Genomic DNA, 27,357 nt, shown 5'->3' with positions numbered 1-27,357 from the left:
CTGGATTCCCGGCCCTCCTCCTCCTCCCTCTTTCTTTTTTTTTTTTTTTTTTTTTTTTTTTTTTACTCCTCTCCCCTTTTCTTTTCCTCCCACCTCCCCTTTCCTTCCTCCTCCTCCTCCCCTTCCCCCGACAGCGTAGCCGGGGCTTGGGCTCGCTCCCTCCCCCGTGCCCTCCCCTGGAGCCGCCGCCGCCGCCTCCGCCGCCGCGCACACGGAGACATGTACCCGGGAGCCCCCTCCGCCGGACCCGGTGAGCTTTGCCCGGGTTTGTTTCCCTCCTACGCTCCCCCCGGAGCGGCTTTCCCGGTCCGTGCCCGTGGGGAGCCCCGGGAGCGCCTCGTCCCCCCCCGGCTCGGGCCTGGCTGGAGCGGCGGCCGCGCTGGCCGGGGGAGGAAGGAGGGTCAGGGCGCCGCCGCCACTCGGGCAGGGCCGCGTGTCCGGAGGCCCCTCGGAGGGGAGGGTCGCCTTCCCTGCCCCGCTCCCGCCTCCCTCTGCCGAGCCCTGAGGCCGGCGCGGCTCCCGCTGCGGACCGGGGTCTCCATTTCCTCTCTCCCGGCTCCATCCTGGGATTCCCGGCTGGCCGCGTGTTCGCCGGCGGCCGCGCCGCGATAGTTGCGCTGGGGAAGCGCCCGCATGTCGGGAGGGCTGCGAGAGGTGAGGGCTGCCCTAGGTGTCCTCGGGCTCGCTCTGTGTGGGAGCAAACCTGGCAGCAAAGGAAAAGTGGACGTGCAAAAAGGGTTACCAACTCCCTTAGGAAGGTTTAGTATCACTTTGGGAAAATATAGGTTAATACTGCGCGAGTTTGTGCAGCTCATATGAGACAATGTTTTCTCCTTTTTAGTGTTAGGCTGTTTCTGCGGTGAGAATTCTTATGTAGAAACAACAGTGTTTGGGTGACTGGCACCTAGTTTTCTTCTAGAAAAGTTTCAAAATAAATGGAACTTTATGCTGTTGCTCTCAATTGCTTTGCATAAAATTTCTTTGCTTAGAGGGATAATCTAGCAGGGACTGGTGTAGGGAAATACAGGACCTGTAACTGAGATGTCTTTTAGTGCTCCTCTTACATACAGATGCTTCTGTAAAAGCATTCATATCTTGGGATCCACAATTAGGTGTTGGGAGTTTTTTTTGGCTTTTTTTTTTTTCTCTCTGACTTGGTTCTCCTGAAGGGGCAATAATTAGGAAAGATAATTAGGAATATTGTTTTCCTCTTGAAGTACAGTTGCTCTGTTTTTACTTTCTCACCGGGCTCTTGCTGGCACAGCAGGCAGACCGGTCTCTACAGCTCTGTGTCCCTAGACTGATGTTGAAGGTCCTGCTTTCATGTGTGACACCATTGGCACATTTCAGCACCAATAACGTAGGACTAGAGATGTAATCCTTTGGTTTTTGGTGTCGGCACAGGTTCACTTTCATTTTACAGGTGCTCATGGTGGCTCACATCGGGCTGTTGCTGTGTTCACCTCCTGGCGATAGATCTTGTTCGAAATTGTGCTTAAGGAGACAGATAATTAAAAATATTACCAGCATATGGGCTGGGAGTAGTTTCATGTGTGGGAGTCTCTTTATTTTTATTTACTCTCTATCCGATCCTACCAGTTTCCCTTTCACTTGGCATGATCTCGCAGCTGGTGGCTGCTGTTTGCCATCAGGGACCCACGTTCGGTGTGTAGGAATTTTTTCCCCTAACTGGAACGAAAGTACCAGTATCAAGCTCCTGCCGCTGCTGTGCTTTCACCGAGTTCTGGCTGGCTCTGTGTTGTCACCGCCGTGTGTCCGGCCGAGCTCACCTCGTGCCTTGTTTACTTCCGAGTTTATCGGGGTGGCTCAGCCCTTTCCCCGGGCATTGGCCGGGCTGGGAGCCGCGGCTTGTTCTGCACATGGGGAGCGAGGCTCCGCTTCCTTCCTGTGCAATCATCCCCGGGCAGCCCCGGCAGCTTCCTGCTCCGCGCACAAGGCATCGTGGAGATTTTTTATTGTGGGTATTCTGTTTTATTACAGCGAGGGACTGTGAAGTCCCCTGCCACATGTTAATCTGAAAACTACAAACCCACTGTGTGAAATCCTGCCCGGAGCAGAGAGCACAAGTGTGGTTTCCAGCCCCTCACCGAGGCAGGGCTGCTGTGAACGCAGCCGAGAGCTGCAGCCTCTCCAGGTCTGTCAGCACATCCTTGACACCAGGGACAGGCTCCATTCATCTCTGCTCTGTCCTGCTGATGCTCAGGAGCTGCTTTGCCCTCCCAGTTCGTGTCCAAGCTGGGCTGTGCAGCCGAGCCCATCCGAGGTGCCCCTGGTGCTGGCCTGCTGCCAGGGGAGCCGCTCAATTTGCCACAGGGTTTGCTATTTTAATCTTAATTCTTTTTCTGGAAACAGTATCAAGCAGTTAGGAGGCCGTGTCTGACTGATTTCAAAACATCGCTGCTGAACGTGCAAAGTTTGTTCAAACATGCTGTTGTGTCAGGAGTAAGGTGGGGTTTTGTACACGAAGGGGTTGTCACAAAATCACTGTTTCCATAATTAGGAAATTAATGACCCCTTTTTGCTTTTTCCCAAATACTGTTTGAGTTCTTGACGTGGTGTTGAATTTGCTGTGACATTGTGTCCATACCCTTTTTTTAGCTTCAAGAAAGTGTGAAAAGTCAAGAATCTGAAAATTTTTCTTTTTTGCAGAAAAAGCTTGACACTGCTACTTTTTTGTGTACTTTTTTTAGAAGGAAGAACAGAAAAATGTCATAATAAAAGTACCCTCATTCAGCTAAAAGACTTGATCAAAAGCTTCATAAACTTCTGGAACTTGCACTTCTAGGTCTTAATGTATTTATTAATTCTGAACTTTGCACACCACAGATTTCTCCTTAATTCTTTAAAAGGATAACTGGTTTTGCCTGATGCTGAGGGTCCTAATTTATTGTTGAAGCAGTAATTGTCTGAAAAAGAGTGTGAAGTTGATAATAGTTTTGCATGTGAAATACCAACTTTTTTTCCGTAGCACAAAAAGCAACTTTATTAAATTAGTGGTACTAAAGTTATTTTCTTGTCATTTAGTTTTAAGTTACCCTTTAAAAATTGTGAATAGACCGTTGAAACTTTTATGAGTCTGTTTTAGTTTTCAGTGCAGGTACTTGTTTTTACCTTCCATATGTTTTCTTGAAGATTTTGGATGTTAGATGTTGATTCTCTTGGGGAGTCTTCAGTCTTAAAATGTGGTGCAGGGAAAGATGTGCTCATACCTTGACTGGGGTAGTAGAAATGGCAATTTTTATATCTTCATCTGCTTGAATTTAATCCTCCAGTGTCCTTCTAGCTTGTGTTTCAGCGGCAGTGGATGTTTCCCCTGTACAGCCTGTTAAAGGTGTGTTTTTCTTTTCTTAAAAAAATCTTTTTCTGTTCTCTTGGGGGTGGATGTGGACCTGTCTTACCCTGCTGCTGCTATCACAGAGTCATCCAGTTTCTTTGGCTTAATTTTAGACCATAAATTAATGCTGCAATTCCTGGTAAGCTGCCACACAAAGAGGAAGGAATGAAAACTTTGTATGCAGCCTCAGCTCTCTTCATTTTTGCTAAAATTGAAATTGCATTTGACAAAGTTACAGCCTGGAAAACACAGCATGACTTTTTCAAATGTGTTGCTGTCATGACCAATATATTTTCCTAAGGAAAGAAAAATTCTATATCATTATGTTGCCTCAGATAACTGTGTTGTCTTCAGGTGGCTTAAAGATGAGGTGGTTTGATGGAAAGATAATTGGTGGTGTCAGATGTGACACCAAACTTTCTCCTTTCCTCTCTGAACTGAACTATTCTATTTGCTATTGAAAAGTGAAACATCTTTTTCTGCAGTGATTCTCCTGCTGACTTTGCAGTTGCATGGCATTTTGTGCACTTATTTTTACTTCATCTCGAAGTTTTCCAGTTTTGCAGAATTGTTGTGTGCTGGTACATATTTAGTGGTGCATTGGAATGTACAGAAGCAGTGCAGAGAACACCAAACCTTCCTGACTTCCAGGAAAGTTCTTCTTTCACAATTTGCAGCCCTTCCTTCACTGCTATCCCCACCACTCTGCCTCTCTTTCACAGAAGGGTGGAAAAGGGATGTAAATGCTTTAATTCAGTAAGAAAAAATCCCTTAGATGATCATCTGGTGTTCTTGTACCCCTTAGAACTGTATAGGAGGGAGAGATTTTTCCATTTCAGAAACCAGCCCTTCTAAACACTTCTGGCCTTCCAGAAATCACAGGAATCAGCCAATGAGCACAGTAAACTTCTGCTAAATTGGCTTTGCAAACCCAGATAGTTTTAACTAATTAGGAACTTTACATGCCTGCTGAAAGTCCTGTTCATGTTGGCCTGTCCTGACAGCAGCTTCACAAACTTGTCAGAATTTGGGTGTTTTGCTTCCCTTACTTGATATTTATGCAAAATACCTGGTCCTGTTTTTAGTGATGATGTTTCTAATATTCAGCCTACCAGAAATGATATCTAAATCTCTAAATGAAGAAAAGTCAGCCTCCAGTATCTTATTTTTGGTAAGTTATGAACTAGAGGGGAAAAAAAAAAAAGCTGGTGGAAAATATTACGTAGTTTTGACTGTAGTGGCTGTGGGTAGGGATCTGTTCCATGCATTGTCCAATTAATTTGTTTTAGTATCTTGCTTCCTCTCTGATGTACTCACAAAGAGCCCACTAGAATGTAAAATGTCTCTTATCCTATCGGCTGGGGAAGCACAGCCCTTTGAGTTCAGTGCAAAGGGATTTTTGGTTGGGTTTTTTTTTTCCCCCCATGTATTGTAATACACAAATTTGAACTTAAAAATTTCATTGCACATTTTATACTGCAGAAATTGGGAAAAGACAGAGCTGGATAGTATCCACCCCAGGTAAACTGAATTTGTGTAGTGCCTGTCATGTTTTACACCAGAGCTGTAATTTGTGAGTCCCTGTGGTGTAGCCATTTCTAAGAAGTTGTGCTTTGAAGAGACTTTCTAGTACTGCCCAGGAAGTGGAGGGTTTTTAACTCCTGGAGACTGAGGTGCTGCCTGTATTTTTATATACTCAGGAGTGTTTTAATCTGTGCTGTCTTTTAGTCTGTTTAGTGAGCACCACAAATCAGTGCAATTCATTTTAACCTCTCTATTTTAATTGTTTTACTTTTATTGTTCTCTTTTCAGAACAATATCTGGTGCTTACAAATAACAAGTTTTTGTGTGAGCATTATTTCATTTGTTTCTGTACTCTGTCTTTGCATTTCATATTAAGCAAAATTGCCTCTCCTAAATGCCCTGCTTTGTAGCTGTGCTGCAGCTGTGAAGCCACGTGGCACCTGGTGTCCAGGCTTTCTAGGAAGGAAAGTTTTGTTTGGTTTTATTTTTTTATTTTTTTTACTGTATGACTTCACAAAACTAGACCCAGCCAAGGTGGAAGCAACCCACTGATTTAGATGGGAAAATACTGTGGGTCCTGGAATAATCCAGTCAGTCCAAGGCTTGCTTTGAGGTTTTTCTTTTGAATTGGGTACTCATTGAGCTGTCCACAGTGCTACCAAATTTTGTTACTGTTTGGGTTGTGAAAGGGATTTATTTATTTTTTTAATCACAGGTGTGGTGAGAGTGATTTGTTGTAATTTGTAATTTGTTTGTCCTGTTCTATTTTTTCACTTGCGTTCTGTCTTGTGTGGGAGTTTATTGTCCTCTGTAGTGAAAATGTTGGGGATCAGGTCCCAACATTAATAAGTCTGGAGTCATGCAAGTCTCTCTCTTTAGGACCAGCATTACAATATTTAACTTGTCAGAGATGCAGAATAACTCCATTTATGGGCTCTACATCTGCAGTTTTGAGCCCTGCAGTTTTTCCCAAAAGCTCTCCTGGCACAACCTGATTGAATTCCCTTGTACAAGCTGCTTTATGATCAGAAGGTGGAGAATATTCTTAATAAAATATGTGTGAGTTCTGAAGACTGTGTGTTTAAACAGTACTTGAATTTATTGTCTCCTTGTGTCACTTCCAGCCTGTGTTGGGTGTGACACAAGCAGATGGAGAGCAAAACTGAAATTTTCTTTTTTTTGAGAAATAAACAAATCTCAGCTTGTTATTTTGGGAAGCTTGAAACTTCTGAAACTTATCAAGTGTATCAAGTGATATTTATGATTTTGTATATAGTCTAGGAAAAAAGCAATTCTTTTGTGCCTTGGCAGTGTTGGACACCATGGGTGGCTCTGTTTGAGCTGCTCATGTCAGAAAATTGCAACTTTTTGTCTCAGCAATGCTTTTTTTATGTTCCTAGTTAACTCATTAAATTTACACAAGAGCTTATTAATGTGAGAAAATAATGAAATTTTAATTTAGTAGTAGGAAGTGTGTGTGGATGTGCTAATTTAGATTTATTTTAAATAAGCCAATTTTAAGAGAATTCCCAAGAGTGGGGGTTTCACTGGCTTAGCTAGATCAATCAAAAAATTGTTTGAAGTTAAACCTGTCATGTAGATGAATAAAACTTTAAAACATAATTATTACTGGGGCCTCATTATATACCTTCTGAAACTTGTTTAGCAAGTGTTTGCTATTAAGGGCCAGGCATCTGTTCATAGAGAGGGTGAGTTCCTGTCTAAATGTTGCTGTGTTCTTGACTTTGATAATGAACTTCTTTCTCTGTCCTTTCATACAGCTTGTGGTTTGCACTGAATGCTCCCTTTCTGCTGGTTTTTGTGGGCTTTTTTTATTAATTTCTCTGTTGGTTTTGCACTCTTGCCCCATCCTCCTCCTCCATCAGATCAGAAATCCTCATGGAGCACAAGGCTTTGGGAGAGCAGGGGGTTTCTCTTATTTGTGGTTTTTTACTGCCAGTGAAACAGAAACTTTCTCAAATTATGTTGTCAGCTTCAGCTCTGCTGAATATTTCTGTTGTGAAACAGAACTCTCTCTACTGAGAGACATGGGTTTAAATAGAAAACCCCCAAAACCACCAACCCTCCAAACCATAAGCAAAACAAAAAATAAAACAGAGCAGAAATCCAGGTTCATGTAGAAATGACAATGCAGAGGAATTAATTTCTCAGTGAACCAGTGCATTTCATTTTGGGAAGAGCTTCAGTGTTTAATGAGGGAATTTTTAGCAATAACTCATAGGATTCAGAATATTTGCATAAGGGTGTGTTGTTTAAAAGTCAGAGATCCTTTCAGGAGGAGGAAACTTCCTGCCAGGGCAGGGAAATGAAGCTTTGTTGTCTGGGTCTCCATTTGTGATAAGAACACACTAGTGGTGGTTCTTTCCTAATTGTTTGACTTGCAAATTCCCATTAATGCCAAATTTCAGGGAGGCCTCTCTGTATCAAACTTTTATGTGGCTTTTTTAATGTTTCACAGCTGAGTTTTAGTTTGTATCAGGTAATATGAGAACATCAGTTGCTTACAAGAAGCAGGTGGAGGAAAAAACCCTGAGGTGTAATGGAAAAAACAAATTCTGATAGGGGACTTGTGCTGCCAGCCCACACTCTGTAATAGCTCAGTTATTCCATGATTAGGAACCTGCATTTTGCCCTCTTTGCAGTGATGCTGGAAACCACAGCCCTATCTCTGGAAACCACAGGAGATACTGCTTGCATGTTGAAGATGCTGCTACAGCTGCTCCCACTGTCTGAAATGATAAAATAAAGCATAACCTTGGTTCTTAGCTGGGAATTTTCTATTCTGAACCTAAACCACAAGAGTGTTCATGTGTTTGTAGATTAATCCAGTGTGGGTATGGGAAAAGATTGTTTTTTTTCCCAAGGAAGACATGACTACTTCTGAATTACAGCTCTGCAGTTGAGTTTTGTATATTAAAAACTGTTAAGGAATGAAGAAAACCTAATTTTTATTTTTACATTTTGCACAAAACCACTGCCAGCAAAAGCCTGTGTGGGTATGAAATGTGCTTGCAAAGGTACAGCTCAAAGCAGAACCATCCTAACTTCTTTCTTTAGTTAGATGAGCACAAATCACTTCTGTGTTTCATTAAGTTGTGCACAATGCAGATCCCACAGGGAACGTGGATCTGGGGCCTCTGTGGCACCAGCTCCCAGCTGGTGAGGCCCAGCTCATGGAAAACCATGCCAGTGGCCATGGAACAGAGCCTGAGCCATGAAACTCATAAATTCAGTGGAGCTGGTGGGCACTGGTGGCTCTGGAAATGCAGGAGGAGAGGATGGGGGTGATGGTGGGGGAGCAGCACTGCTGAGAGCTCTGACTGCTTTGGGGGATTTGATCTCTCCAGCATCCCCTCATGGGCTGTAGTGCAGAGAGCAGTTCTTACTGTGTCTGAGCGGGACAAAAATCCTCTTTTACACTCTGTCACAGGGTGAGCTGTGCAGCTCTGGAGGTGCTGTGTGGTGGCAGCTGGGTGTGCAAGTGCCTAAAGATGGGGCTGGGTGTCCCTGCTGAGCTCAGCTCTGCACCTGCAGCACTGGATTCACCGTGGCTCCTGGGCACTGGAGAGAATTGCTGTCTGTCTGTCTGTCTGTCTCATGTTCACACCAAGCAGTGATGGAAACTTGAGGCTGTGTGTGAAGTTTTTTGGGAGGCTCAATCCTGATGGATGAAGAAGTCATGCTTTACCAGCCTCATAGTGACCCGAAACCAAACCAAGTGACCCAGTGCAGGGTGGGTTGGGCTGTTCCCTACACACCTGTGCAGTTCCAAGTGTCTGCTAGTACAGGAGGAGGGGGAGCCACATTTCTTTCCTATCCTAAATGCAAACAAGGGGTAAGGGAAGCATGATGTGGGGTGATGAATATGGAATTTCTGGTCTTACCTTCTCTGGAGGAGAAGCAGCCTGAAGGGAGCAATAGGTGCTGGTAGGTGGGTTGGGGTTTTTTTGTTCCCTCATAAAATATGTGTTTATTCACTTTGGGTCTTTTGAAATGGCAAAGAACAGAGGTTGTATTGAATGGAGGCATTGCTTTTTATGAATGCAGAGAATACCATTATATTCTGTATTTCAAATTGTTAGGAAAGACATCTGGAGTTAGTTCAGCATCGTTTTCTAAGGCATGGAAAAGGGAATGAATCATGATGGTCAAATGTGATAAAAAGTACTAAGAATGTTCTCCATTTCCCCCTTCATTGAGTAGAAGCTTGTCTGAAGATGGAGTTATTTTGTACTTTGAATTCACATTTGACTTCAAACTGGGCTGCTGACTTGTGGGTAAGCCATAAGCATCTCTCCATTGTTTGGCCGAGGCTCTCTTTTGGATGGCTTCATTCAAGCTGCAGCTTGTAATTAAAAGCATTTCTCTGGCCCTTAAGGAGGGTTCTGGTAGGACTTGGTCAAATTCCACATGCAGAGATGGGTTGAGGCACCTGGTTTGTGAGCAGTGAGGGTGGAAGTTCTGCACTTTGGATGCTCTGGGGGTGCTCTGCCACTGCTCACCCCACTTGCAGGTGCTGAGAAGCAGCTTGTTGACATCAGAAATTTGGAGGCTGACTTGGAAGGTCAAGGCTGCAAGGAGAATGTGGGAGGAAAGCAGAGTACTAACACTTGGTGCCTTTTGCTGGTTGACATTGTCCAGAAGCAGCTTGTGGGCTGGAAAGAGCTTTCTGCTGGAGCCTTGATCTCTTCCATTCTGCTTTCTGCTGCAGCCTTGATCTCCTCCTCTTCAGTTCTTTTGTTCTTGCATATTCCTCTTTGAAATGTTGTCCTGACTTTCAAGCAGACTGGATTGAAGTCTGGCTTCTCCCTTTGATGTGTGACTGCAGCTCACACCTCTGGTGTCTGGGGTGATTCTGCTCTCAGTGATCACATCACTTCTGGCACTCTGGAAAGGTCCTGTCTGTGTCCCACAGAGGTCAGAAAGGCATCAGGGTAACCAAGGGAGCTGCAGATCTGTAACTGGTTACTTATTCCAGACAAAATCATCACAGAATGGGTTGGGCTGCCCCTCTGCAGATCATCCTGTCCAACCTGCCTGCCATGGGCAGGGACATTTTTCAGGAGGTAAAAGGGTTGAGTTGGAAGTCAATCTTGCATGAATTCTTTCACAGGAAGTGCCCATTATTCAATAAAATGATGTCTGGAGTAATCTGTTGAACATAATGAGATTACAGTTATGAGGGCAGTGCTGTTTATCCAATACTTTCACTTTTGTTAAGGTATTTAATTTCATTCTACAGCACTAAGAAACTGGAAGCAATCTGGCAGAGTAGTATCAAACATCTCAATGGTCATGCAAGGACCTTAAAATATCACCAAATGTGAGGACAGCTCCTTCATTTCTGCTCATCAATATTAAGCCAACCCTTTTGCTTGTAGCCCACTTTGACACATGCAATGTGCTGTGCTTCGAAAGTGTGGTAGCTGCTCACTGAGAGACCAGAAGAACCTTTTGAGTGGGGTTTTGACAAAAATGACAACTGAAAATCTGATTACATCATTCCTCTGCTCCCTTTGTGGCTTGTTGAATTCTTGGAGATTAATAGGTACCTCTGTAACATTTTTGTTGTACATTATCTAATGAAGAATGTTATAGCTTCAGTTTCCAGGCTCTAAAACATCCTTAATGAGCAGCAGACAGACTTACAGGTCCCATATAGATTCCTCTGGCCCTAAAATATCAAGGTTACTGTGAGCTGCAGCTTTGGGTTTCCCTTATCTCACAGAAAACACTGCCAGCCTCTCTCCTATCGTTCCCTAACGGTTCTTAACAGAAAGCCAGAAGTTAAACTTCTTTATAAAGCCCAGACAGTCAGGAAACTTGTAGAGAGCCCCAAGTTTTTCTTTAGTTGGGTCCCAAAAAGAAAAGGCTGAACTCCCTGTATTTTTTTTTCTTGCTCTATTTATGTGTGACTAAAATACATAAAAACTCTGCACAGATCCTGTCACAGATCTGTACTGGGTGTTTTCCACATTCTTTCTGAATTCCTTCTGTTACTGGCAGTTGAATAACTATTTGTGGAAATCCTGTTTCCCCTGGTGTGGGGTGTCCCCTTTCCAAGTCTCCCTTTCTCTCACTTCAAAGAGCACTTCCAGGAGGGGACAATGACCCTTGGGCACTGGGGGAAGGAGCATGTGGCACACCAGGAGGGGTGCAGGGAATCAGTGGGCTCGGCCTTAGGAAGAGGAGCGGAAGGGGTGATCTCAGGAACCTTTGGAGCAGATGGAGCCAGTCCTGTGGCAGGTGCACCAGAGCAGGGCAGAAGATGGAGCACAGGAAGCTCCAGCTGAGTAGAAGGCAAGTTTGTTTTACCATGGGGGTGGAACAGATTGTAGAAGTGTTGTGGAAACTCTGTTCTTTAAGATATTCAAAACTTGACAAGTCAGCCTGGCCTCTTCCCACCTGTGCTGCTCTGTGTTCATGATCCTCTGCTCCTCTGCAGCAGCTGCTGGAGGGTGTTCCTTTGCCAGCCTTGGTTCTTTTTAACCTGCTCATGATGAACAAACACATTTGTCATTTGATTTATTTCTTGCAGTTCTGGAGGCAAAATAGCTGCTCAGTAGTTGAGGACAAGTTATTAAATCCATTTTTTTGCCCAAAGAGCATCCTCTCTGTGTCTGTGTGATGGCATCAGACACTGACCTGGAGGCAGCAGTGAATGTGCTCAGTGGTTGTTCCTGAAACACCTTCAGTGGTGATCTGGAAGAGCAGCCCCGTTATCTGATATTGGAAACCTGATCCCAAAGTGATGCTTTCAAATAAAGCTTCTTTCACCTTGGTTTCATTTGGAGATTTTAGAAAAATGGTTTTAGAGAGTCTTCCCTTGGCAAATGTAGATTGCATGAGCCCAATGCTAAAACCTACTGAGAGTTGTGAAAACATCACCTGGTTATTAAATATGAGTTAGGACTTGCCACACAAGGAAACTTATTGATATAATTGCACTGGGGTAATTATGCTCAGATGATTTCCTGTGTCAACAAGCCCTTCCATGCAACTTGTTTGGCCCCTTCTTATTTAGAAACTCATTAGGCCTCTGCCTGCACATTAAAATTGCATAATTCTTTGCTAAAAAATCTCCAATGTGCAACTTTCATGCTGAGCAGGCCAGCAGTTAAGCTTTAAAAAATGGTGAAAGACAAAAGAAATGAATGGTCCAAGTCTGGGAAATGGTTCATGGTGCTGGAAAACCATCACTGCATAATTGTGTGGGGATTTTAGAGTGAAAGCTTGTCAGAGTGTGTGGCTCATTCACACCTTTTATAGACTGGGAGTGTCTTGGCCTGCTCACTCCCTGAGTCACTTTTGTCTCTGATTTTGCTCCTCAGTAATGTGCAGCAGTAAGAGCAGCCAGCCTTGTGTTCACAATAGTTTTCAATTTGCAAAAATTATTTTTACTAGCACAGCATTTCTATGATTATCCAGGTTTCCTCTACTGCCACCTTCCCCCCCTGTCTTTTGACAGAGTAATTTTGCTTGATTGCTAATTTTATTTCATAAAACTGCCACAAGACCGTTATTTTTCTGATATCTGTCTTTTCCAGATTTTTTTTTTTGTGGAAATTGCTGCTTTTAAGATTGATAGCTATGAACATTTTGTTTATGTAAATGGGATAAATTATAATAGGAAGTCTGGTTTCTTTCTTGATAAAAGTAAGCCTAAAGACAGCATGTGGGCACCTCATTATTCCACACCCAGCTCACCTTAATTCACACCTTGAAAATGAGGCTCTTGATGGTCTCAATCATCATATCAAGGCTGAAATGCTCTCATTATTCATTTTATCATCTGGCAAATGAGATGATAAAATCCATCCATCCAATTCTTACTCCATGGATGCTCCAGTTTATTAGTCTTCCATCTTTTTTCTAGTCCCTTCTTTCCTTGACAGATCTTTAAAACTGAAATCCAGGAATACATGTGGATTTTCCAATGCTTTGAAAACTGTCTCCAGAAGCAGCATCTGTGTTCATGAAGGTGTCTCTGCATGAATTTTGGCAGGTTTCCCTGGGCAGGGCATCACTTCCAGCTCAGATGTCCAGTGCTGTCCTCTGTAGCACAACTGAAAAAGCTTCCTAAGGAACCTGGGCACTAAGGAGAATATTCCTGCATTGGTACAGCTTCTGTCACATGTAAAAGTGAGTGGTGGGAGTTCTGCAGGGGCGTTTGAACAGGGAGATGGGGCAGCTGGATCACTGAATGCAGCAATTGTGCCTCCTGCTTTATTTCTCTGTTCTGCCAGCACCAAATCCAGCATTTTGTGATTCTACCCTTCACAGCTGCTTGCTGCAATAACTTCCACACCAGACAGTTTGATTTTGCTTGCTCAATTTGAGGCAGTAGTGCAAGGAGTGAGTGCAGCTGGGTGGGTGCAATATTCGGTGTTTGGCCCCTGGAGCTCAGTTCCCATCCCTCACACGTCCGTGTCTGTTTCAGATGTAGGCTGAGCTCTTATCGGGTCACTGCTGCTGTTTAATAAACAGCACTTATCTCCTTGAAGCAACACCCTGCCCTAAATAAGTTTTGCCTTGGGAGTTGAGCCAGAAATAGCTTCACCCCCCTCCCCACCTTATTTTTTTTTTCCTCCTTTAATTGGATCGTAAAGCCCAAATAATTGAAAAAACTGTTCAGGATGGAAATAGAGGATGGCAGGGGTCCTGCTCTCTGGGCAGCTTGGTGCTTTTTTATCTCTGTGAGTCATGCAGGTTATAAAACTGCCTTCACATCTTTCCCCAGGAATCTGTGCTTCTCTCAGTGTTTCATCTTAGTCTCAAAAATGGGGCTGAACCCTCACTTTTATTCACTGTTTGTCACTGAAGCTCCAGTGGAGGAATTGAGCAACATGTGTCCATGCTGATCCCTGAACATTTACAGATATGGCTTTGTAATGCCCCTGTGAAGCATTAAACAATCCCATTTTAAAGCAGAGGGAGGATTTATTGCTTAATTACAGAATTTCTTAATTTGGCATAAATAGCTTGTGGGGATGTGTGTCCCCTTCCACTTTGCTTCTCTTTGTACTTCCAATATCTAAGTGTAATTTTTTTATTATTTTGAAAATTATAAAAGTCATGATGTACAAAATATGGCACAGAAAAGGAAGAGCAGTGGAATGAGGATGTGGCAGTAGATACAGAAATGTTAGAAGGCATAAAAATCATTGGGAAAGAGAAGGGAAATCAATGTATTGATAACAGTTGGCCAGGTAATAGTGGAAGACAATGTGGAATGCAGAGTGTGGATTACAAGAAATGGAACTGTTAAAATACAGGAGCCTGGATAGAAAATTAAAATATTTTATAATGGGTGGTGTTATGAGAATCATGGAAACACACAAAAATCACAGAATAAAGTTGATGACTAGGACATAATTTTCAAATGGAATAAGTCTGTTACAGAAATATGAAAATAAAAATGTGTGCAGTGGTGATCTGTAAAGGATTCAGCAGCAGAGTGACTGAAAATGCATGTGGGAGACAGATTATTTTAAAATTTGGGAGAGGGGGTGGAAGTGATGGCAAACTGGATTCTGGAGGAGGAGAGGTGGCTGCTTTGTTCACATCCTCCTGATCAGATTTGGAGGTGGATCACAGAAACCTTTGGTGTATTGCAAGTACAAATATTTGTAGGAGTATTTTTGTATTTTTTCTGCTACTTCTGCCACTCCACTGGAGTGGCAATACTGTCAATAACTCTGTTAGGTGTCCTGTCCTCAGCAGAGGATTCCTTCCATGAATGTCACATCCAGTGGGAATTTGTCACACCAAACAGGGGAAATGGTGACTGCAGGGCCACCTGAGTGAGTTAATCACCATCAGAAAAATGTGAAATCACCAGAGGGCCTGGAAGTGTAGGGAAAAAAATGAAAATTGATGTCTTAGAAATCAGGATGTGTAGGAATTTAGGAAAAATAAAGAGCCAAAGGTTGAGAAGAATCATGAGCTGTGTTTTGTCCTGCCTTGAGGGATGGAGGTGGGTAAGGGCAGGTGCAGAGGGGCTGCTCCTGGCAAGGCTCCCTTACAGATAAGAGCTAAGGTGATATCTAGGGTTGGCTTAGAGATAAGAACTAAGGTGATATTTGGCTCCATTCCTCAGGGCAGCTGTGGACCCTGCAAGAGCAATGTGGATGAATAATACTCAAATAAAAATTGCTATATTGCCATTGAAGGCAAAACTGAAGTACTGAAACATGAAGTTTTAGGTTATGGAAATGCAGATTTTCAGCAAGAAGTGACTTTAATGTGTTGATTGTGTTTGTGTTGGAGAACAACAGTGTTTAATGGCAATGTTTATAAAAGGGAGGGGAAATAAGGGAAATTGGGTTTCAGTAGCCTGAATTAGAAGGGTGGATACCATAGAATACGTTTGAGAGACCAGAAACAAGATTTTCAGAAATTAATTAGATCAGAAACAAGATTTTTAAAAAATAACAACAAACCCCTCTATCATTTTCCCATTGTCAAATCTGATTAAGTATTTGGTGCTTGGGAAAATCGGTGCTGACTGTTAGGAGGGTGGTAAAAAAAGGGAGACACTCATGAGTGGGAAACTGGCTATGGGAAGTGTTGAGGGGTAAAGTGGGGCATTGATGCTACTGATGTTGGGAATGGTTTAATTATTTCATTAGCATTGAAATGAAATGTTCATTATGAAATGTTCATTAGCAAACATTGCATAAATGTTAGGGATAAGTATGTGACATTTCATCAGAGGTATAGGAGGCATTGTCAGGAAAAGCAGAATCTGAGCATCCTTCAGCAAGCAGCAGGTTAATAGATATGGATTAGAAAAGTTGATATATTAAAGACAGTGTAGCTGGGAGTTCATGTGGGAGATGATCATAAACACCTGAAATGGGTGCACCTGCCCTGAGTGGTCACTGGAGGCCTTTACAAGGCAATGGTACAGCAGGCAAAAGCAGTTTAGAGCTCATTAATCTGCCTTTTCCAGTTGAGAGGTGGAAGCACAGTGTGGTTATCACTCAGTCTTCCCCAGGAAAAATCACTGGAAGGATGAGAATGATGAAGCCTGATTTTTGAGCATGGACTAACAGAAGGAGCATAGCCTAAAATTTAGTCTTAAATGTGTATTTGGTTTAAATCTAGAAGTACAGTCAGGAGTATTCAATATGAAGGCTACCAAATATAACCTGCCATGAATAAATAAAAATGGAAGGATGTTTTCTGAGCATTAGAGAAAGTCAGGGTGGAAAAGTGGTGACAGATTTGTTAATGAAGGGATGTGAATTGTTTCTGGTGCTAGCAGAGAACTGAATTTGATAATCTTAAGAAACCACACCTGGATTCTTACATAAGTAATGAGAAACCTCCTGGGTTGTTTCAGGTGTGGAGATTTTGCTGCAAGTTGTTGTTGCTCCAGAGCACAGAACACCTGAGCACTGGGGCTGCAGAAGTTTTGAGTGCTCAAGTTGGTACCTTGCACACTGCTGTGTGGATTTTTAATGGATTTTCCTGGATTGAAACAACAGCAAACTGCCTCTGTGCTTCTGCTTCATGTTATCTGAGCAACAGCTGATGTTTGAGCTCAGGAATTGAGCACAGCAGCAGTAGAGTATTTGCTCTGTTTTCTGTGTGAAAGAAGCAGTAGGATATAGTTCAGTTCTTATACAGGACTTTGCAGAGAGCTGCAGCACAGAGGAAAGTGCATTTTATGGGTGTTTGCTCAAATAAATGTGGGTAGATTTGTTTTAAAATGAAAGGAAGAGCTTGGTTCTTGCTTTCCTGCTTGGTCTGTGAAATTCTACCCAGATGACTTGTTGTATAGAAAAATGCAACTGATTTTAATTTTTTTTTTCAGTATTTGGGGCTAGGAAATACAACAGATTGTGAACCAACATGAGAAAGAAAGAGAAAACAGAATTCATGGTCTCCTGAAAACGGGGTTTGGGCTTTTATTTTCTTTTTTTAAGTTGTTTAATATGCTGGGCTTCCCTGGTCCAATAGCCTGTAAATTTGCTGAAATGTCAATGTGAGACAGCTGATGGCTAAGTTGTGCTTTCTCTTTTTTGCAGTGCTCACACCTCCTCCCCCATTGCCACCACCAATACAGGGATATGCCTTTAAACCTCCTCCTCGACCAGATTTTGGCACTTCTGGGAGAACAATCAAACTGCAGGCCAACTTCTTTGAAATGGACATTCCTAAAATAGATATCTACCATTATGAATTGGATATAAAGCCAGAAAAATGTCCTAGAAGAGTTAACAGGTAACACTGTGCTTTGCTTTTCCTCAGTTTATTTGCAGTCTTGTTTTTCTTTGAAAAAGCTGGAGCCAGGTGCCCTCCCTGGTGTCTGGAAAGATGTCTGGCTTTAATCAGTGATTGCACTGATCACTTCAATTAATAAGATATGTAAATACTTTTTTTTTTTTTTTCTTCCAAATCTTTACTGGGATTGATTTTGTCAGAATCTTAAGATGCTGCTGATTGAAGCCACTGGTGGCAGATGGATAAGCTGTATTAGCTCTATTAAAGCTGGGTCAGTATAAACCAACTTGATAAAAATGATTTCTTATTACCTAAATAAGGTTAAATATTGGGGTGTAATTGGCTGAAGTCCTTCAGGATGGAGCTGGTGATTCCAGCTTGTTTTCCCACCTTTCCCTGCTCACAAGAGGTGACAAAACCCATTTGTTTGTGGGAGAGGATTATGGAGTTACTAAAGCAGGTAAGAAATTCTCCTTCATCATTAGATTCTATATAAGGGAAAGCTGTGCTCCTGAAAGAGAGAGCAGGGTGAAAACAGGGCTCAGCTGTCCAGGGAAACAGCAGCCAGGTCTTGCCTTTGGCACCTGTGCCCTGTTGGAGTGTGCAACTTCATTGACTTGAAAAAGGAGCAGCTTTGCCAGGAGTGAAACTTGAGAATGAGACTTGGCACCAGCTGCAAACCACAAGTGTCATCATCATAACTACACCTTGACTCTGGAGGATTGCAGTGGCCTGTTTGTATACTCAAGAGCAAAGCCTTTCCTTGTTAAAAGGTGACATGGGTGGAACCAGCTGTCACTAGAATAAACAGTGTGGAGTCAAAAAAGCCACCTGAAAGCCACGGTTTTCCTGCTGTGAGTTAATAAACCTGAGGGCATTCCCATTGTTAAACTGAGGAGTTGGTAATGATAGTGTTCTCACAAAGCAGCATCACTGCGCTTTGCTGCCCTGTTGTTTTTTTTTTTTTTTTTTTTTTTTTTTTTTTTTACTTCCTGTGGTGATCTATTATTAGTTTAATTTTTCAGCTAGTCAAGAGCTGAGGTTAATTTCAAAAGCAAACACCGTTGTTAAGTGCATGAAGCTGATCTGTCTTCTTCCCAGGGCAACTGCTGATTTCACTGAGGTGCATTGGAGCACTGCAAAACACTTGGAGCAGTCACTTTTTTCATAAGGGGAGCTGTGAGAATTTTGCTTTCCTGACCTGTCCCTGCCACCACTCCAGCTGTGCCAGCTGCTGCTGCTGATCCAGATTTCCTCTGCAGCTCTCTGGGGGCCAAATGCTGCACAGCTCAAGTGTATTTTCTATGTGAGCACCTCCCTTACAGTCCTCCCTTGCTACAAAACCTCAAGCAGTTTTTCTCACTGCAAGGGCAGATTCTGTTCAGTAGCAAGTTCTTCCTCCAGTGCCTGCTGATGACCTGCTCTGCTTGGCCAGTTAGTCACTCCTCTTCTGTGGTGACAGGAGCAGGTACAGACCTACACAGGTGAAATGCCTTTTGCAGTAAGCAGAGATGCCACAGATGCATTCAGCAGTGCTGTGGTGGATGTTTCACAGGGCAGTGTGGTAAAAATACAATTTGGATTCACATGCTGAAGTGTGTTTTGTTTCTTTTGAGTACTTACTGTATATGTTCCTATACTCACCTGCACCTAGGTTTTTGTGAGCTGTGACCTGTGTCTATACGTGCTATACATGAATTTCTGTGTGTGCAAATATATTCATATATATATTCAAATACATATATCCTATATATATATTAATATATATATATATTCAAATATATATCCTATATATATATAATATATATATATAGAGAGAGAGGATTATGCAGGATGCACATGTAATCCAATTCTGAATGATGATTTTTTACAGCTGCATTACAGGTTTCTGGTATTTTGATTCTATAATTCACATGTATATAGTAAGTAGTTTTTATCATTGCTTTATGTGATACAGCCTCTACAAAGGAGAGAGGGAGATTTTATTTTTTGCTCTACTCCTTCATGTGTGTCAGCTTTGTTCTTCAGTTTTACTGCAGTTGTGCTGTGACCCTGCAGACCCCATTGCAGGGTGTATCCACTGTAGATGCAAGTTTCACACTGAGACATGAGCTGGAGCAGGACTGGAAAACACAGCTGGGACAATGTGCTCCTGAATAATACAGTCTGGCTACAAACTCTGTACATGGGGCAGATCAGTTTGGGTGGTTGGGCAGGCAGAGTGGGCAATGTGAGTTTAATTCTGCACTCTGGGTGCTCTCAATTTAATTTTTGAGGATTTCTGCAAGGTGAGATCTGCCTGCAGTTGCCAGCCCAGGGTTCTTGGTGAGCTTACATGACCTTGGTAGAACAGTTGTCCCAAAGGGCTGAAGTTAATGAAGTGGTAAATAACTCTTAACTCTGCATGTAGAAAATAACTTATTTTTCTTAAAAATATCTCCACCCACAGCTGAGAAGCACCATTGCTAATTGTCGATGTGGTTTGAAGCTTGAAAACATAAATCAAGTGGAAGTGTTCATTTTTTTATATAAAGCAGTTAACAAGTGGAAGAACTTGCTCAGGAGGAGAGTGGGGTTTCCATGCTCAATCTTAAGGTTGAAAAATACCTTCTTCCTCCCAGTTATGTACTTATTCAGTCACACTCTGAGGCAGATATTACTGGGTCGGGTTTGATTCATGCTTTGAAATAGTTTTAGTGGCCTCATCCTATTTTAAGATAAACCTTGGGACACAGCAAAGAAATTGCCAATTAAAACAATCTCAGTTCTTTCCTTGAGTGAGTTCAGTTTTGTCTCAGGTTTTGCAGCTCTGTAATCCCTACCTGAGTGCTGGGTTAATTCCCTTGCCAAGTCAGGGTGCCTGAGCAGCCTCTGTGAGCTGGTGCTTGTCAGCAGTGCTGGGGGAGCAGTGGTTTCCTTCCTGTGCCCCTTTAACCTCTCAATGCCCTTTTGGCCCTGATTGTGTGTTAAGATTGCAGCCAGCTGATGGATTATAGATAGTACAGGTGCACTGAGGGATGTCTCTCTGGGACCAAAAGACCTTTGGCATCCAAAAATGTTATTATTCCAGCTTCAAAAAATGTTATTATTCCAGCTGACCTCTCACTGACTGCTGAGCTGCTTTGGATGACCAGTGTGTAAACACTGTGGTTTGACAGGAGCTGTGTGAGTGGTTTCCCTGTTCATACAAAAATGGAATCTAATTCCAGCTACTTTTAAATGAATGTGTACTGTTGATATTCGCAGCTCTACTGAAGGCACATACCCAGTTTTGTTGTGTGTATGAAAAAAATGTATTAAAAATTCTTTTTCTCAGGGAGCTGCAAAACATTTCACTATCATTGTTGGCATAAACTGCTGTCCTGACTTTGGGGCTCTAAGCTGGGATAATGATATTTTTTGGGATAATGATATTTTTGAAAGCTTCTCAGCCCTGCTGGGCTTTTGGTCCAGGGTCCTCTGCAGAAAGGGCTGTAGGACAGGGGAGCTGAAGCCCCAGACTATCAGGCACTTCTTGTTTTGAGCTTGAGAGAGCATGAGCTTTCACTTCACCACTTCCAGTAGGTCACACAAAAGAGGAAGGAAAGTTTAAATCTGAAAAAAACCCCTAAAAATAGCAATTTTAAGAAAACAGTTTAGTCTGTGAAAAAGTTGCATTCAGTTCAGATAAGTCAAATCTTGCCTTTAAAAGAGAGGAGTGGACAACCCTTTCATTTACCTAATGCCTCTGTTGGTAAATATAGAACTTGTCTGTCTCTTAATATTCAAAGTAAAAAGTTGGATTAACTTAATCTTTTTGCATTTTCAGAGAAATAGTGGAGCATATGGTTCAGCACTTTAAAACCCAGATTTTTGGGGATCGCAAACCAGTGTTTGATGGAAGAAAAAACCTTTATACAGCAATGCCACTTCCCATTGGGAGAGATAAAGTAAGTTTTAAATAGAAAAAATTCTAGAGATTGCAATGTGGTGTTTTCAGAATATTTTTAATAACTAATAGAAACCGATTTTCTGTTTGTTTCTGCAATAGCTGTCTCTGTTGTTGCCACTCTGCTTTGCCAGGACACAAGTGTGAGCTTGCTGCTATCCCAGTGGTCACTCCCTGTTCTATATCCCTTCGTTCCTCCCTCTCTCTCCCCTCTGGTGTGGTTTCTGCTGCTTTAGGGACTTGGATCAGCTGCCCCAGACACAGACAGTCTCCAGAGTGGCACTAAGGAAAAAGGAACAGCACAGCTGAGTGTTGTGGGAGAGAGGAGGAAAATCCTGCTCTGGGCAGCAAGAAGCTGTTGTGTCACCTCACTAATCTCATCAAGGCCCACTCTAAGCTTATTCTCACTATCAGTAGCTGAAAGAAGCTCCTCCATCTCTCTGTTGCCTGTATTGGAACTTCTCCTCCATAATCCTTGATGACTGACAGCCAAATTAATTTACACTGCACAGGTTAAGACCTGCAATCTTTGCTCTGGGGCAGCTGGAGAGGGCTGGGGTTGTGTTTGCCAGCTCCTGGTGGGGCAGTGACCTCTCTGGGCTCTGGCTGCTCCTGTGCCCATTGACTGCTGGAGTGGAAGGGACTCTGTTGGAACATGCAAACACACAAGCCCTAGTAAATAATTGAGCCTGTGCATCTGTGATCTCATAGCAGATTGAATTTTCTGTGCCTTGTTTTCATTCAGGTGAGTCCCTGAGGGAGGGCACAGTCATTCTCTTTGGTACTGCAGTAGTTCCCTTCTGCTGGGGTGCACACTTACAGGGAGGACTGTTCTGTCTCCAGCTTTAGACAAAAATAAAACATAAGGGGGGAGATGAATACAGAGAAATGGCCCTCTGAAATTCAGCAGCTATAGAATAGTTCAGGCTGTTGTTTGCTGTCTCATGTTCAGTGCCTGTGCAGTGCTTGTAGTTAATAGTTCTGCCTGAATCAAGCTCCTAATCTCATATGTGTAATTTTTATTTCCTCCCAATTTATTTAAATGAATGCCATGCAGTAAAGGTCAGACTCTATTTCAGTGATAATTACTTTTCATCAGCTGATAAAGGAATATCTGGGAAACTATAAAGGAATCACTAAAAGACTTAGTGGTTTTTTCCTTGCTTTCACATACAACATTCCAGTTCCTACGGGTTTGACACACAGTACTGCAAAGTATTTGCAAAGGTGGAAGGATACTTGATGAGAGTCTCTTAGGGGTTTGAACAACACTGGATGTGTGCAGAGTTGCCTTATGAATTTTACTTCACAAATTATGGGTGATTTACAGTTTACCTTATAACAACTATGGAGTTCCTCATTTAATAAGTAAAGTTAAATGGGAAATGGTTTATTTATACATGATTAACAGGGATCAAATTAATCCTCAGATCTAATGAGACTTCATGGGATGCAAGTTGGCCCTCCTTGCTCTGATAACCATTTTGGATGGGACAGAGTTAACAAAGCCTTTCAAGTCAGCCTTTCCCAGCTGTGGGTTACACTGTTTGCAAGGACACAAAGGAATTGGGGCATTAGGAGCATTTCCTGCTGCCACACTGTCCCAGATTTCAGTTTCACCATGTGTATGTCAGTGTGTGTGGGCTTTAAAATCCAAAGCATCAGGAACAGTCCTGTCTGCTCAGCACAGGCACAGAAGGAGCATCTCACCCAAAAAATCATCTCATCCTTTCCCAGTCTTGCCAGAGCAGTCATCATTTGGAGTGGGGGGGTCACTGGGGGAGGTGTTTGTAGTGGAGTTTATCACGAGAGAGTTTCAGGTGGTTTCATTTGTGGCTCACTTTCAATAAACTCCCATTTTCCCCCCGTTTCCCATGGTTAAAGGGCTTTGTCACTTGTTCTGCTCCACATGTATTAACATTACCCTGGAGGAAAGAGCTAACAGAGCTAAATCTTGAGCTGTTTTAAATGAGATGTGGGGAAATTTAGCTTAATGAAGGAAATTTTTACATGGTGCTAAATTGGTTTAAGCATGATTTAAACCACTATAAAGCTTGTAGGTATTAGGACTTTCCTCCAGCATAATTAGATTAGCTTTCTTTGGTGGTTTTTTTTTTTTTTTTTTTTTTTGACTGTTCTGTACATAGCAAATATAGCAAGTTTACTGCACATCTGATTGCATTTAGGATCATATTGAAAAGATTAATGAACATACAGTGATTAATCTGTGTGGAAGATCTTAATTGACTTGCACTAGGCACTGGTAGTGGAGAAGCTGATGTTAAACAGAGGGCTGACACCAAATTGCCAAGGTTTTTCTCCTCCTGTTGCTCTTTTAATTTAATTAATGCACTCTGTCCTCATCTCTTGTTGTAGTGGCTGTTCTGGGCTTGGTTTTTTGGTACTTGCTGGCAGCTCTGCTTCTTTTATAACTTGTTCTTCTTTTTACTTTTCTGCTTGGCTATCATGGTTACCAAATCTGTTTTCATTCCTCCCTTAGTGTACCTTATTTTCACTCTTTAATTTATTAATTTTTAGACCTTTTAGAACAAATATGGAATATGTAAATATTAACATGATATTTTCATAGTTTTTACTTGTACATATTGAGAAGAAATAAGTGTTTAGGACACTGTCAAGGTAGGAAGATATTAAAAGTCTCCCCTTTCCCTGTAGGTTCTACACAGCAAACCCAGGTCACCTCTAACAGCAGTCTTGTATTCAATTTCTGCTTTACTTGTGTATTTCCCTAAAATATCCTTCTACAGTTAAAAGCTGGAATTTAATTTTACCTGAACTTGGAATTTTGCTCACCTAGCAAGGTTCAAGAGCAACTGATGTATCTTAACCTACATCTTCATTCGTCTTTTATTAGAAAAACAGTAATTAGGAATGACCAGAGCAGCAGTTTGGTACAGAAATCCTGCTGCTATTCCCTTTTCCAGAAGGAAAGTGTTAATTCTGTCTGTGGCCACAAATTTGCCTCTCTGAGTTTGTCTTTCTGAAGTACTGCTAAAGACTCTGCACATGACAGAAACAGCTCTTGCCTACACCCATAGCTTGTTGTTAATCTGTTTTCCTCTGAATCCCTGGGAAGGAAAAGCTCTTGGATTAATGGAGAAAAGGTACATTGTATGCTCAGAGCATGATAAATAATCATGTGATGTTGCATTTATTTCATGGAGAAGAAGAAATACTAAGAATTTCTCCAAAACACAAGGTCAGGTGTAAATTTTTTTTTAACAGTGAAAATTCTGATTAGTGTGAGTCATTCAGACCACATCAGCTTCAAGACCTATTCTTTTTAAGAATAGCTTTGAGATTTTTATACAGGCTTAATGATTTTTCACATTCTGACAGTGAAATGCCTTTCATTTTAGCTCCTTTAGCTGCAAAATTTTCAACTCTGTTGCAATTTAGCAGTGGGTTGACCTGGTAGCATCCTGACATTTATTTGGGGATAGAGAAGAAAACAAATCTTGTATTTTGCTTTAAAATGTATCCCTAATAATAAAGGACATAGTAAAATTCCCATCTAAAACTACTTTGTCCTAATTTTTTTGTATTTTGCTTACTTTGCCAAACAGGAGTGTGTTCATTTGTCCTCAAAAGTACAGAGTGGGATAAATAAAATATTGCTGAGAGAGGAAAAATTCTGATTAGCAGTGCTTAAAAGTATATGTGAACTTTTGGATGTGGATTAAGGATTTTTTAAAATATATTTTCATGATTTTTTTTAATAGGGTGAAATATTTAATTAAAAAAAAAAAACACACAGGAAAGTTTTATTTAAACCTTACTTATTTTAGCAGTGACTCCTAATTCAACTCACTTGGAGTTAGACCCAGCAGCAGAAACTGTTTTGGGCCAAGTTCAGCAGTCACAGCTCTGCTAGCTTTTACTGGTATTTGCAGCTGGGCACCTGGAATAGAAATTCTTCAATCCCTCAATTTTATTTCCACCAGGGACAAGGTGCTGCAGCACAGATTGCTCTTCATCTCCCATTTCATCATGGTGAAGGAGTTTTGTAAATTGGTACCAAGAGAGGAAAAAAAGTAAAATTAAATTTTTTTTTTTTTTTAGATTAAAGGCACCAAAGCATTCAATAATCAGATGAGTTGTGTATTAGCAGTATTGGGAATAAGTATAGAGTGGTTGGGGTGGGAAGGGACCTTTAAGGCCACCCTGCTCCAAGCCATGCCATGGGCTGGGACACCTTCCACTGCACCAGGTTGCTCAAGCAGGAATGATGAAACTTGATTTGGAGGAGAGGCTTAAAGGAAAATGCAGGTCAGGTGTGACACACATCTTCCCTCTGCTGTAAACGAGAGGCAAGGTGAGAACTTTTTGATGGTGTGGTGGAAAAAAGACCTCGTGGAAAGCTTCCAGCCTGTGTGAGCTGAAGACCACAGCAAAGTTTCTTTGCACAGCTTTCAGCATTGCTGACCTGGGCCAGACTCACAGCAGTGACCCCAGATTAGACTCAGTTCCCATTGCCCTCCCACAGCTGTGCAGCTCCTTCTTCTGCTCCAGTCTCCCTGGGGAATGGTGTTTGTGCTGGAGGAGAGATTCAGCTGTAATATTAATTTTGTGTGCCTGCTATAGATGGTCAACTCATTTATAGGGGCACATGGGAAGACTTCTTATTTTATATATAAGTTTTTTATATATTAATAAGTATTTTATATATAAAAAGTATATTGTATATAAAAAATAAGTATTTTATATATCAAACAAGTGTTTTATATTTCCTTCCTATTTTTGACCAAAGAAGAAAATTGTTGCAAGAGACCAAATGCTGACAGATATTAGTTTGCTGTTAGCCACCTGTTATTTTTGCTAATTACACCTTGCCTCTCAAGTGAATGCCTTTTATATTTAAATTACAAGCTTTTTATATTTTTTATATTTAAATTACAAGTAGGGAAAATGCAACGTTTTTGTTTGTATCCAGCACAAAGGATACTCTGATCTTGTTATTTCTTGTAGTCACTCCCAGACCTCCTGATCCTTTCAGACAAGCCCTAATTTTAGTCAGCTTAACAACCTTGGTGCTCAGACTTCCTTTGTTTTAAGAAAGAGGAGAAATCAGCATTAGAAATAATTACAAGTAATTGGCTGAAGTCATTTACCACAATGTAGTTTGCCACTGCTTTTTAGACAAAAAATTCAAAGTAGGGCATACCATGGCAAGGAAGTGCCCCTGTTTCCTACCTGATACCATCACTGGCACTGGGGCTTGTAGTTTATTCTTTGTTTTCTTACTTTAAAAGTAACAGTTTTGGCTTGGTGGCTTTTGTGGGTTTTCTGTTTTCTTTGGGTGATTGATAATTTGTTTTCTTTCTTTCATTTTTCTTTCTTTCTTTTTAAAGCTCTTTTCTTCTCTTGTTTGAGCTGTGTCTGCAGCAACAGTATGTGAAGCACTCTGGTGAGGAGAGCAAATACCAGAAATTCATGAGTCTTGGCAGGTGGTGACACCCCATGCTTTATTTTAGGCGTGCAGGAGCTGACACGAGCAGCGACGCGCTGGGGCGTGTTAGGGATCTGAAATCAGGTTGTGGGATCTTCACTGAGACCTCCCCCTTGATATGAGCGCCTCCAAGTTGCAGTGTTGCCTCACAGAGGAGATAAATGCCAGCTGGGAGGCCCTCCAGGCTCCTGAAATACCCCTTGGGGCAGATGGAGCTGTAAAAAGGGGCTGTACCTAATCCATGGTGTTGCTTCATCCTCGCTTTTTGTCTCCTCCCCTGCTTTGTGGCTTGTTCACAGGAATCCATTGTCCCTTCTGATTTCCCCCCTTCCAATGGAAAGAATCATCTTGGTTTGTTGTTTGGCATTGTTGCAGGTGGAGCTGGAGGTCACTCTGCCAGGAGAAGGAAAGGACAGGATATTTAAGGTGGCCATCAAGTGGATGTCCTGTGTGAGCCTGCAGGCTTTGCACGATGCTCTCTCGGGCCGGCTGCCGAGCGTCCCCTTCGAGACCATCCAGGCCCTGGATGTGGTCATGAGGCACTTGCCTTCCATGAGGTGAGGGGAAGCCCTGGAGGTGATGTAGGTGTGACTTGGGTGTTTGACAGAATCACAGAATAATGAGGTTGGAAGAGATCTCTAAGATCATCGAGTCCAGCCTACGCCCTATCGCCTCAGCTAGACTGTAGCACCAAGTGCCACGTCCAGTTTGTTTTTAAACACATCCAGAGATGGTGATTCTACCACCTCCCTGGGAAGAGCATTCCAGTACTTTATTTTGGAGGCTCTTTGGGCAGTCTGTGTGGCAGTTGTGGCTGTGTGGCAATGG

The 27,357-nt window shown here is 42.2% G+C and overlaps 1 protein-coding gene across 1 annotated transcript in view; it reads left to right on the top strand.

The window, feature by feature from the left end:
- The first annotated feature begins 174 nt into the window (after nt 1-174).
- Nucleotides 175-27,357, top strand: part of AGO2 (argonaute RISC catalytic component 2) — a 47,537-nt gene continuing 20,354 nt past the window's right edge. Inside the window, exons 1-4 of the mRNA XM_058022850.1 lie at nt 175-250; nt 16,936-17,131; nt 20,940-21,060; nt 26,905-27,086. Of these exons, the coding sequence (XP_057878833.1) occupies nt 220-250; nt 16,936-17,131; nt 20,940-21,060; nt 26,905-27,086 (530 nt within the window). The 5' untranslated portion in view covers nt 175-219. The remainder of the gene's footprint in view (nt 251-16,935; nt 17,132-20,939; nt 21,061-26,904; nt 27,087-27,357) is intronic.

Source organism: Melospiza georgiana, chromosome 1, assembly GCF_028018845.1.
Source record: "Melospiza georgiana isolate bMelGeo1 chromosome 1, bMelGeo1.pri, whole genome shotgun sequence".
In the NCBI taxonomy this organism is placed as follows: domain Eukaryota; kingdom Metazoa; phylum Chordata; class Aves; order Passeriformes; family Passerellidae; genus Melospiza; species Melospiza georgiana.
Note: the sequence above shows the minus strand (reverse complement) of the source record. Positions and strands in the feature narration are given on the sequence as shown.